This window comes from Taeniopygia guttata, chromosome 27, assembly GCF_048771995.1.
Source record: "Taeniopygia guttata chromosome 27, bTaeGut7.mat, whole genome shotgun sequence".
NCBI lineage: Eukaryota > Metazoa > Chordata > Aves > Passeriformes > Estrildidae > Taeniopygia > Taeniopygia guttata.
Genome location: NC_133052.1, coordinates 3,415,540 through 3,428,607, shown reverse-complemented (window position 1 = coordinate 3,428,607; position 13,068 = coordinate 3,415,540). Strand labels below are relative to the sequence as shown.

The following is a 13,068-nucleotide window of genomic DNA, read 5'->3' as shown; positions in this document are numbered from 1 at the left end:
CTACGACTTCCCTATCCACACCATGTCCCCCAGGCAAGGAAAGCAGGAATGCCCCGTGCCCTTCCCTGGTGCTGGAAGGCAATGTCTGCCCATAAAGAGATCTGGTGATTCCCCGAACAGCCTGGATTCTGTGCCACCCCACTGGCCACTGCAGGACAAAGGGCAGGGCCCGTGATGCGCTCTGCAGGCTGAACAGCAAGCACTGTCATCCCCGCCTTGGCCTGTGCAGGGGGAGCAAAGCACCGTCCTGCTCTAGCTGGGCACAGGGCACAGAACATCCTGTCCACAGCAGGGCCAGGCAAAGAGATACCAGCCAGGTTTCCAAGGTCCCCAGAGAGCTCACTTCTCTCACTGGCTCAGCCCCAGCTTTCCCATAGCACAGGCCCAGAGCTCTGGCGCCCTTGAGGAAGTTTTTCCTGCTGGAACAGCTTAAGCTGCTGCTCTTGGGAAGGGCCCCAGAGCAAAGGAGTCCCTGGGCTTTCTTCCCCTGCCAGTCTGTGCCCCCGTTGCAGTGCTGATCTTTCCTCTGGGGTCTCTGGCTCTTCACTGGCTCCTGCAGAGCAACCCAAGCCTGCTCTTCTGGAGCTGTGGCAACCTCTGTGACAGCCAACCCATTCCCCAGGGATCTTTCCTTCCCGTCCAAACAGAACCCCAGGAGACACCAGGAAAGAACCAGCTCTGTGCTCTGCCTCAAGGGGATAATGGGATGGATTGAAGGGCTCTTCTCCTCTCCACAACACATCCCCCACTCTGCTCTTGCGCTCCCTGGCCTTGAGATCAGCTCCTGCTGCTCCAGGTAGCCTCTGAGCCTGTGATCGTGCCCTGATCTGCTCTCTCGGTGTTCTCCAGCTCACACAACTGCTCTAGAGGCACGGGGAGAATCAATGGACATGGAACAACGCAGAGAGCTGAACAGCAGCCCAGTGTTGAGCCTCAAGCCCAAGGAGCCTTCACTGGGAGATGATGGAACTGCGACGCTTGCGGTTGCCCTGGCCCTGAGCACGGAGGGTGGTGTCAGCAGCCTGGACAGTTCCAGGCCAAATTCATATCCCCCTCAGCATCTCTTGGGGCACGAAGGCCAAAGAAGTGCCGATGACCTGAGGGCCAAGCTCAAGAGGAAGGTGCACAAGGCTGAAGGAATCAAGACTGTGGAAAGCATTGTCCCACACCATCCCCAGCCTGCCTGGCTGAAGCATGTGGTGGGAAAGGCACCCTCAAGCTGGGATCACAAGCAGCAAGAGGCACATTTGAACCGGCAAGCAATAAACCCCTGGGATGTAGCTGGTGGGTTGAATCCCAATCATTACAATTCTCTTGACCAGCCCCTTAGATATGAGGTGGAAGGTCAATCTCCACGGCAGAACTCCATAATGAGTATCAAAGAGCAGCAGGGTAGCTGGCAGAAACAAATGGACTCAAGACTGAAGTGGAAAATACTAAACCCCTGGTATGTAGCTGGTGGGTTAAACCCTAATGATGATGACTCCAGTTTTGGACACCACAGAGATAAGGAGAAAGATCCAGCTCCAAGGCAGAACTATGTCAATTCTCACAAACAACCAAAGGAGCGGGACAGCCAGTATTGGGTTGGACATAATCAGCTTTTCTACCAAGTGTTGAGCCCTGTGAACGCAGAGCAAGAGCCCAGAGCCACCGACACCAAAGATGAACAGCGTCTAAACAGGAACCTGGATTTTCTCTCTGACCCATTGGTTCAGAGCCACCCTGCTGCGAGCAGGAGAGGAGGAGCCATGGCTGGAGAGGAGCATTCCTCTATAGACAGCCACCTCCTGATCACCTCTGACACCACAGACACACACTGGAAGCAACAGGAAGAAGGATCCAGGTTCCTCAATAAACCTTGGAGCCCTCAAAGTCCAGACCTTGCTCCGGTTCACGGAGAACTCTTGGAAACCACGGCTGATCGTCTCGTGCGCTTGCTGGTGCCGGACAAAAGCCTGCAGATGTTCATGGCCCACGTGGAGAGAGCTCTGAGGATGGATTGCAGCCTGCCCCAGCTCAAGCAGGCCTGTGCCAAGATGGTCTCAAAGATTGGGCTGCTTCTAAAGGTGCTCAGTGTGAGGCAAGGGAGCCAGGGAGCCTCTGATGGCATGGGCCGGTGTCCTCTGCAAGAGAACATCTACAGGCACACAGCTCTGGAGGAGGATCAGGAGACCACAGAGAAGGTAGGAGAGCTGCAGGGACTTCTGCATGTGTCCTTCTGGGCAAGGGAGAATCGAAGGACTAATTCTCTTGCCCCCCATGATCTTCTTTCCTTTTTTCTCAGCCAAAGCCAGAGACCATGGATGAGACAATCCCGTTCGTTGTATTGCTGTCTGTCATCGCAGTCATTTTACTGATACTGAAGGGTGTCTTCCACGTAAGTCAATATCTTGTTTGACACACAGCTGTCTGTCTTGTAGCTGCAGTGCCCAGATGCCCCTGCATTGCTGGGTAGCACAGGAGATGTTTTTCCAAGCCTGGAGCTTGTGGCAGCATCCACAGCAGCCAGCTCAGCAGGGCCAAGCCTGCCTGGGGGAAGCTTGTCCTGCCTTCTCTCCCAGCTCTCCCCAGCTCTGCTTTGCTCTCCTGCCTTCAGCCACAGCAATGAGATTGGGAGCTCTGGGAGTTCAGAACAGCTCTTGGAGTTCCTGCAGAGAGGAACAGGAAATCAGGAAGGAAGAACCGGGTCTTTTTAAAATAATTGTTGCTGTCACAGACATGCACGTGTGTAGAACAGGCTGGGTTGGATGAAGGATCTTTTGGTCTCCCATGTTCTGTAGAGTATGACAAGAAAACTTTGGTGTTAAAAGTCTGTCTCCTTTCCAAGGTGTGTTCCCGATGTGCTGCACCTGTTTGCCAGCAGCTACTCAGAAGGAAATCATGGCTGAGAAGGTAACTGCTCCCTGCCCATGCCACTGCTGTGCCACCAAGAGTCTTTCCTGCGCAGAGCAACTCCTCCTGGAGCCCCGCAGCGCTGGGCATGGCCAGGGGCTCCCACGCCAACCAGCCCTTCCCACACTGGCGCTGGGATGGATGCCTTGGGCTCCGGTGCACTCCCAAATTTCTGTGAGCACGACCAATACCTCTGTGTTCCCACAATGATCTCCTCTGCTGATGGCTCTGCCCTATTTTTCGCTGCTCCCTCCCCACAGTGGCTGGTGAGGAACTCACTCCCATCCTCTCCAGTTGCCTTTTGCATGCAGGGCTCATTCCCTGCATTGCCAGCTGTTGCCATCCCTGCTGGGGCTCCCCATCTTCTTCCTTAGGCTCTGCGGATGCACCCCTGAGCAGGAAGAGGTGCTGGCACCTGCTGCAGCCCTCCCTGCCAAACCTCCCTGCTTACAGACCAGGAGCAGGGCCCTCTGGGGATGATGGGATGTCCAGAAGCCTTTTTCTCCCCATTCACCTCGCCCACTCAATCGCTTTGTAGTGTTGGAAATGCCCCTTCCCAACTCCTCCAGCAGCGGCTTCCCAGACAGGGCAGAGCACAGGCAGCCCTGTTGCCCCCAGCCTCCATCACCAGCTGCTTTCTTTTTTTCTCCCTATTTTCCCTTTCTGATTTTTTCAGGTTCTGTATAAAACTGCCACAGAGAGGGAGGAAGGATAAGAAGGAGGTGCAGAATGTAGAGCAGAATAGGGCAGGGAGCCCCTCTGTCTGTTGTTCCTGTTTCCCTCCTATTCATGGCGCTTCCCAGTGCTGCTCCCTGTTTACAAAGTCCGAATTACTATGGATTCAACGCATCAGGGATGCCTATGAGGACCAGAGAAAAGCATCCCAGGAAGACACAGAAGAAGTATGAAGAGTAAGGAGGAAGACTTTCCAGAAGTTAATGGGATGCCAGCAATTTTTCACCTCCCCTTTTAGCTGAGGCGCACTTTGGATTCTGTTTCATTGGCTGTTGTTATTCCCCTGGTTGCTTTTTCCTTGACTGTTATTTTCATGCTGTTATTTTTATCCTGAGGGAAAGCCAGAGGGTGCTGCAGGCAAGCACAAGCTCTGGACACCGAGAGGAGGCATCGGTACCTCAGGGTTTTCCTCATCCCATGTTGATATGTTCTCCACGCATTCAATAAAAACAAAGTTTGTCCTTGTTCTTCCCGGTGTTGCCGATGTATTTGTAAAAGCAGTTTCTCTTCTCCTCATGGAAAGGGTGGTCAGGCCTTGGAAGGGGCTGCCCAAGGAGGTGGTGGACTCGCCGGGACAGGAGGGTGTCCTAGGGTGACGTTATGGTGTTTGTATCTCCAATCGTGTGTTCTGTTTACGTTTGATATTATGTTCTGTGCTTTCAGAACTGACTCTGAAAGTGAAGGTTTGTTTTGCCTTGTTATCATCTGGTTCACCTCCCCCCATGGTCTGTTGTCTAGAAAAGGCTGGTGCTTGCTTGCTTGCTTGCTTGCTTTGCCTGCTTGCTTGCTTTGCTTGCTTCCTAGTTAGGTTAGCTAAGCAGTCCAATTCTTTCCCTGGACTGTTGCTTTTTCCTTTCCTCTTCCTGAATACCATCCAACCTGCTCTGGACTGGGATCTGGGAAACACCAAGGAACACCAGGAGCCTGCATTTTGTGATCTGCAGCAGCCATCCCCAGTGCTGGAGAGCAATCCCCAGCGCCCAGACCCGGGCGACCACTCCCAGGAAAGACTTTCTGGATTTGTTCATCTCTTCAGAGTGGTGAAAGAGTTTTGTTGTCATCTGGTGTTGTTAATTTTTGGTGCTGGGAAGTGCTTTGTTCGTTGAATAAACAGGTTCTTTTCCACTTCTCTCTCAGAGGAAATTTTATCCTGAACCAGGTGGGTGGGGAGGGGCCGTGGGGGTTTATTTTGTGGGGGTTCCTTTCAGAGGGTTTTCCCGAAACTTGCCCTAAACTAGGACAGAAGGATAAGTCCCAGACAGGAGCTGCCCCCACCTCATACTTGTGCTGCCCTGAGAGTCCCAGGGGAGCCCTACAAACTGACATCAGGAACCTGGACTGAGGCTCCTTGTACCCACGTGAGGTTGTTGTGGCCAGGTGAGGCTGTGCCCAGGTGAAGCTCCTTGTACCCAGGTGAGGTTCCCTGTGGCCAGGTGTGGTTGTTGAGCCCAGGTGAGGCTCCCTGTGCCCAGGTGAGGTTCCCTGTGCCCAGGTGTGGCTCCCTCTGGCCACTGACTTGGCTGTCAAGCAGGAATGTTAAAAGTGATCCACAAGAGCAGTTTTTTTGGGGGTTTTATTGGGGTTTTATTGGGGTGGTTCCTTACGCGGAGCAGGTCCCTGTGATGCCTTGAGAAGGCTGAGCTAGAGCCAGAGTTAAGAGAATAAATTCATTTAAATTATCTCCTCAATGGAGAAACTGGCCAGGCAGAATTAGGGAATAAATTTATTAAAAGGATCTCCTCCATGGAGAGATTGGCCAGGCAGAGTTAGAGAATAAATTTATTTAAAAGATCTCAGTGGAGATTGGCCAGGCAGTTCCAGAACAAAGCAGGGATTCATTAAAAGATCTCCTCAGTGGATCCACCTTGGGCAGCGCCAGAGCCCAGCCAGGGCTGCTCCCAAAATGAACCAAAATGGTCACAAAATGGACCCAAAATGGTCACAAAATGGACCCAAAATGGTCACAAAATGGACCCAAGTGGTCACAAAATGGACCCAAAATTGTCACAAAATGGACCCAAAATAGACATAAAATGTGTGACCGCTCACAGGGTCTGTCACTTTGATAATTTCTCCTTCATTTGCATATTGGAGTTAATTGTTCAATTCCACTTTTAGCCCGTGCAGCCCCACCGTTCTTGTTTTTCTCTCTCCAGCCCGCGCTGTTTGTGCTCCTGGGGCAGAGATTTGGATCATTTCTCCTTGGTCCCAGCCAGAGCAGGAATTGTTTTGTCTCTGCTCTGTGAACAGAACTCACCATCCCATAATACACAAACCCAGACCCACACACTGAAACAGCACAAAATGTGAAAACTAGGAAAAAAGAAAAGCTGAGGCATCCCCTGCGCCGCTGGAGTGACGGTCGCTGCTTGGGAAGACAGAAATCCCCTGGGAATGATCCAGGGAATGATCCAGGGAATCAGGGAATGATCCAGGGAATGAATCAGAGAATCAGGGAATGATCCAGGGAATGATCCAGGGAATGAGAGAATGATCCAGGGGCGCTCTCCTGCCCCAAAACCCCATGGAAAACAGAGGGAGGGACCCTCGGGATGGGCAAATCCTCGGCCAAGCTCCCTCCTGCTGCCTGCACCCAGCCCTGGGGTGTCCAGGAATATCCAGGAAAATCCAGGAATATCCAGGAATCTGGTGGGAATGCTCAGGTTTAAAAACCATGCCCAAAGCAGGGTTGGGGGTTTGGGCACCTTCCCTGGGCTGGTGCCGCTGAATCCGCGGTGACCTCGGCACAAAAACATCGGGAATGGCACAGGAATGTCAGGAATGGGCATAGAAATGTCAGGAATGGGCACAAAATTATCGGGGATAGGCACAGAAACATCAGAGGTGGCACAAAATCATTGGGAATGGCACAGGAATCTTGGGAATGGGCACATGAACAATCAGGAATGGCACAAAAGGCATTGGGAGTCACACAGGACCGCTGGGAATGGCACAAAACTATTGGGGATGGGCACAAAATCATTGGGAATAACATCAAATTATCGGGAATGGCACAAAAGGCATCAGAGATGGCACAGGAACATCAGGAATGGCACAAAAACATTGGGAGTGGCACAAATGGCATCAGGAATGACACAAAATCATCAGGAATGGCACAGGAATGTCCAGAGTGGGCACGGAAACGTCAGGAATGGCACAAAAGGCATTGGGAATGGCAGAGGAATATCAGGAATGGCTCAGGAATGTTGAGAATGGCACAGGAACATCAGGGATGGCACAAAAGGCATTGGGAGTGGCACAGCAACGTTGGGAATGGCACAGCAATGTTAGGAATGGCACAAAATCATCGGGAATGGCACAAAATTATTGGGAATAGCATAAAAGGCATCAGGAATGGCACAGGAATGTCAGGAATGGCACAGGAGCATCAGGAATGGCACAAAATTATTGGGAATGGGCACCACAGAAGGCATCAGGAATGGCACAGGAACATCAGGAATCTCCAGAAGCACAGCAGGGAACAGCTCAGCACCAGCTGGAGTTGGGAATTGCAGTGCTGGGAGCAGCCCCCTCCTCCTGCCCTGATTTGGGATTAGGGCAGGAATTCCAGGCACCGGGGGCCCCAAAAGCAGGACAAAGCCACCCCGTTGTTCCCCCATCCTGTGGGCCAGGAAATCCCAGCTCCCACCCAGACCTCTCCTCCTTTTGCTCCAGGAACACCAGGAACAAACAGCCCAAAGGTTTTTCCCTGGCCATCCCTTCCCACTCTGCTCCTGAGAGCTCCCCAGACCCCTCAGATGAAGAATCACTAAAATTTAACCCATTCCAAGGATTCTTCAGGAACCTGCCTGAAAACCAGAACTGTTAAATCCCCAAATCCCATTTTTTTTTCCAGCTGGAGCTGCATAGAAAAAAAAAACACTTTTAGCAATGAAATCAGCAGGGAGTTGGTACAAGGAGTTTTATTTCGTGTCCCTGGGTGGGGATCAGGCGATGCTCCCGGCGTTGGAGGCGATCCTGGGCCACAGATCTGCACATTCCTTGGCCACGGGGCCAGTGATGGCCGAGCCTGGAAAACAGGGACAACACCCCTGAGGCTTCACCTCATCCCTGGGAGGCTGGGATGGAATTCCCAGAAAAGCTTTGGCTGCCCCTGGAATAGCAGGAGACAGCCCTGGGACGAGCTTTGAGCTCCTTTCGAACCAAACCACGCTGGAATTCTGATTTAGAATTTATAAATAAATGTGATTTAGAGCTGGCAGATGGTTCAGGGCAGCATTTCCCAGCCAAAATTCCACTCTGTGAGGGGAATCTGGAGTTTTTTCCCCTCATGGGACAGAATTCCCACTCTCACCTTTCATTTCCCCTTTGTTGTTGACGATCACTCCGGCGTTGTCCTCGAAGTACAGGAACACCCCATCTTTTCTCCTGTAGGATTTCCTCTGCCTGATCACCACTGCGGGGTGCACTGAGAGGGAAAAAAGGGTCATAGCCTTCAGGATAAATTCACATTCCACACAGATCCCAGGGAAATCCAACCCAGTGTCACAACAGGATAAATTCACTTTCCACACAGACCCCACAAAAACCAAATCCACTGTCACAGCCCTCAGGAAAAATTCACATTTCACAGATCCCACAGGAATCAAATCCACTGTCACAGCCCTCAGGATAAATTCCCATTCCACACAGATCCCATGAAAATCAAATCCACTGTCACAACAGGATAAATTCACATTCCACACAGATCCCACAAAAAACCAAACCCAGCGTCACAACCCTCAGGACAAACCCACACCCCACACTGACATGCGGATGAAAAATTAAAATTTAACAATTTTAATAAAGATTTGTGGGAAACGGTAATTTGATTTTTTTTTTTTAGTGCTGGGCACACAATGGGATTTCTAAAGGGCATTTGTGCTCCTTGGGGATTTTTGATCATTTTTATTATCATGTACTAATTAAGATATATATAGAATATTACAATAGGTGTATGTATTTTTCTATCCTGTTAAATTTTACTGTTTCATCACAGATCCCATGGGACTCAAATCCAGTGTCACAGCCCTCAGGACAAACCCACATCCACACATCCCACAGCAATTTTTGTTTTGCACCTCGTATTTGTGGTATTTTACTCTAAAATTACATTTTATACTCAACACCCCCCTTACAAGCTGATGAAACACCTGCAGCAGCACCTAGACTTGGAAAATCCGGGGTTTTCCCCCATTTTTGCACCTTTATTTTGAAGTGATTAATTCACAACTGATATTCAGCAAAAACTCCTCTGGAGCAGGAGCAAATTCCGTGGCAAGGAGTGAACCTGGATGAGATTTAAGGTGCTTTTCCCACCAAAATTGATAACAAAAGGGTTTTAAAATCATGGGGATTTAGGGTTAAAAGGAAAATTAAGCTTAGTAGCCCCTGAAAAAATAAAATAAATACCCTGGGTACATGTAGGTGCTAGAACTGCACCTGTGTAGCTAGTACATGATAAATGATAGAATTGTTAGATGTGATGATTGGTTAGTAATTAAATATAATTGCTGTTTGATAGTAAGAATAATCATGAAAAACTGTGGTCAAAGAAAGATCACAAGAAACTCATGGTTGAATAAAATCAATGTACAGAATAGAAGAATGTAAGTTTAATAATGAATATGTAAGTTATATATAGAATAGAACAATTTAAGTTTAATAATGAATATATAGGTTATATAAAGATAGAATATAAAATACGTTCAGAGTGAGATTTGGGTCTGTACCCTGATTCCCAGAGCTCTCAATCAATAAAAGCACCTGCACAGAATCATATCCTGTGATTATTTGTGTTCCTGAACGCTGACAAAATCATTCAATAATTTTTATTTTCACAGATCCAGGTGACATCACTCTGTTACTGATGGACAGCTGGGCTCGGGAGGGGATTTAGGGAAGGAATTCCTCCCTGGCAAGGAATTCCTGGCGAGGAATTCCACCCAGAGCAGCTGTGGCTGTCCCTGCATCCCTGGAGCATCCAAGGCCAAGTTGGATCCACCTGGGAATCAGGGAATGATCCACGGATCATGCAGGGAATGATGCAGGGAATGATGTAGGGAATTAATCAGGGAACGATCCAAGGAATTTATCAGGGAATGATCCAGGGAATTACTCAGGGAATCATCCAGGGAATTAATCAGGGAATGATCTAGGGAATTAATCAGGGAATGATCCAAGGAATTTATCAGGGAATGATCCAGGGAATGAATATGGGAATGATCCAGGGCATGATCCAAGGAATTAGGGAATGAATCAGGGAAATGATCCAGGGAATGAAGGAATAATCCAGGGAATGATCCAAGGAATGATCCACGGGCGCTCTCCTGCCCCAAAACAGGAGGTGTCCCTGCCTAGGGATGGGATGGAAAATCCCTTTCCCAACCCATTCCAGGATTCCCAAATCCTCTGTCCCACCGCTGATTGAAACCAGCAGCACCAGCAGCTGCCAACTTCACCCAAAAGCGGCGCCTTTGCTCTGCCCTTCCACGACAACTCCCCGGGCCACGGCGGGGACCCGGCAAGTGCTTAGAGAAGGGTGGGAGGTGTGGGGTGTCGGAACTCAAAACGTCCCTCAGACATTTTTGGAGGTTCCAGGCCCAGCTCAGAAGCATTTCAGACCCCGGCAGGCAGCTGGAAACAGCTGTGATTTTGGGTTTGAGCCATGGAACCATTTACCAACCTTGCAGGAAGAACAAGAACTCACAAAAGTTTAGATGTTATAGTAGAAGTAGTCACAAAGTAAAGGGAAGAATTTTTGAGTGCTGTACAGGGGGGTTTTGGTTTTGTACATGGTGGTCAGAAGTTTTAAGATGGAGGGATTTGGGCCTGTCCTGTCCTCCCTATTTCTCCTTCCTCACCTCCACGTTCTTGGTGATGTTGGCACTCACAGATTGGTTTAGAGTAGAAAGGCACCATTTAATACAGGGAATAGGCATTGGGAAAAATCTGTTAACATGTAACACGTAATGTACCATATAAAAGACAGCAGCAGCCCTGGGTGGGGAGAGAAGAAGATGAGAGACAGAGAGGATGTCAGGGTGTGTGTATGTTCCTAAACAATGTAAATTTAAGAATTAATATACAAGTTATATAAGGATAGAATATAAAATAGATTCAGCTCGAAAGCCGTGTCGGAGTCAGATTTGGGTCTGGACCCCTGATTCCCAGAGCTCTCCATAAAAGCACCTGCATGGAATCATATCCAGGGATTCTGTGTGTTCCTAAACAATGTAAATTCAATAATTGATATGTAAATGATCTCACCCTTCTTCCTGAGCTCGGGCTTGCCCTTCTTCACCGTGGCCATCACCATGTCACCCACGCCAGCTGCTGGCAGCCGGTTCAGGCGGCCCTTGATGCCCTTCACGGAGATGATGTACAGGTTCTTGGCTCCTGAAAAACACCAAAATGTTCCCAGTACTCTGAAATATTTCAGAATTTATTATAATAAAAAGAAAAGCTTAAAGCAAGATGCCTGCAGGACGAGCAGGAACAATCCCACCGAGGATGCTGCAGCGCCATCCTTGACATTTATCAATTCAGAGGGTCAAAAAATCCCTTTTTATGCTGTATTTTTTTTGTCCCCCTGCATTGATTTCTTTTTGAAATCTATATTTTAATGAAGGTTTAAAGCACTTGGCTGGCCCTTAACAGTTTTGTCCAGGCTTGGGGGTAGAGCACTTTACTTAGGTGCAATATCTTACAACCACCCCTTTAAATCTCTTTTATCAAACTAACAGCACAAACGTAACAATTATCAATTATTAACATACTTAACAATTATCAACTATTCTACTATAGTTTCTAACTCATTTTTAACAGCCATGTAAAAAACGCAGCTTTTATGACTGCCTTTTCGCAAATATTACATTAAATATTATATGTGCAATGTTAGAAAGTTATGCTGGATTAATTCAAATGTGTAATGGATATTGCAATAGATATTTGATGCATAAATACTACAATAAATATTATATGTGTAATGTTAAAAGGTATTAATTATTTTATATATAATACATATATAATAAACATTGAATGTGTAATGTTAAAAAGTTATGCTGGATTAATTCAAATGTGTAATTTACGTGTAATGGATATTACAATGGGCATCTGATGTGTCAGTATTACAATAATTATATATGCAAATATTACAATAAATATTATATGTGCAATGTTAGAAAGTTATGCTGGATTAATTCAAATGTGTAATGGATATCATAATGGATATTTGATGTGTAAATATTACAATAAATATTACATATGCAATATTAGAAAGTTGTGCTGTATTAATTCTCTTTAGCATGGTAAATATAGTTTTAGGTTATAACATAATGTTGAAATAGAAAATACATATATAAAAGATTTTCTTTTAAATGAGATACTTGCTTGGAGAACACCTAAATCTTCCAGAGAAGAATTTATGCTTCTCTTATCAGAATAAACTTAATTTCTTCTTGCTTATACTCGAAAACACAGCGGGGATTAATGGAAAGAGTTGACATACATCAGAATTTCTTGTTTTAAATAGAATATATGCACAACCATGAAGGATATATGATTATGCAATAAGTTAATTAATTTAAGGGTGATTTTCCTTTGTTCACAAGAGATGCTTTTTGTGATTTAGTGTCCGAGAGCATCCGAAATTCTTTGCTTTTTATTCTCTTTTAATACTCCTAACTCTAAATTTTATTACTAATTTTATTCATCCCGAGGGTCTCTCCCGGATCCCGAGGGTCCCTCCCGGTTCCCCAAAGGCTCCCCTGGTTCCTGAGGGCCCCTCCCGGATCCCCAAAGGTTTCCCCGGTTCCCGAGGGTCTCTCCCGGTTCCCCAGAGGTGCTCCCGGTTCCCGAGGGTCTCTCCCGGTTCCTGAAGGGTTTCCCCGGTTCCCGAGGGTCCCTCCCGGCTCCCGCCCCGCACTCACCGGTGTTGTCGGCACAGTTGATCACGGCGCCCACCGGGAGACCGAGGGAGATGCGGAATTTGGCACCGGAGGAACCTCCGCGTCCTGATGGGGGGCGAGAGGAGCGTTACGAGCCCGGTACCGCCTCACGCAGCGCCATCCCTCCCACCCTCACATCCGCCCCCCGCCCGGCCTCAGCCGCCTCTCCGCGGCTCCCCGCTGAGCCGCGGCGGCCACGGGGAGCCGGGATGGCGGCGGATGGCGGCGGATGGACGCGGATGGCGGCGGAGAGCACCGCCCGCCTCACCTCGCTTCGACATCTTGGCGCCGGAAGAGGCGGCGGATGTCACGTGACGCGGCGGCCCCGCCCCGCCTCGCTCCGCGCCCCCTGGCGGAGGCGGGAAAACGCCACACCCTCATCGGTACCGGCAGCGCCGGGAGCACCGGGAGAACCGGGAGGGGGCGGAAAGAGCGACCGGGGATGGTTGGAACGAGAAAAGTTGGGATAAAGGGTGGGAAAAGAAAAGAA

The 13,068-nt window shown here is 48.7% G+C and overlaps 1 protein-coding gene across 1 annotated transcript; it reads right to left on the bottom strand.

Annotated features, from left to right (window-relative positions):
• Window positions 1-7,538: 7,538 nt before the first annotated feature.
• On the bottom strand, window positions 7,539-12,991 carry RPL23 (ribosomal protein L23). Its single transcript, XM_030255937.4, has 5 exons — window positions 12,847-12,991; window positions 12,561-12,644; window positions 10,900-11,028; window positions 7,946-8,059; window positions 7,539-7,660 (listed from the first exon to the last, which is right to left on the bottom strand). Exons 1-5 carry the CDS (start codon window positions 12,857-12,859, stop codon window positions 7,578-7,580), a joined length of 423 nt encoding a protein of 140 aa, XP_030111797.1. The 5' UTR covers window positions 12,860-12,991; the 3' UTR covers window positions 7,539-7,577.
• Between the last annotated feature and the right edge of the window lie 77 nt (window positions 12,992-13,068).

Excerpts from the sequence above, each read along its gene's own strand:
- RPL23 (XM_030255937.4), bottom strand. Across the intron at positions 11,029-12,560 it reads CAACTGTGCCGACAACACCG|GAGCCAAGAACCTGTACATC; the intron begins GTGAGTGCGGGG and ends GGTGTTTTTCAG. Across the intron at positions 7,661-7,945 it reads CAACAAAGGGGAAATGAAAG|GCTCGGCCATCACTGGCCCC; the intron begins GTGAGAGTGGGA and ends CCTGTTTTCCAG.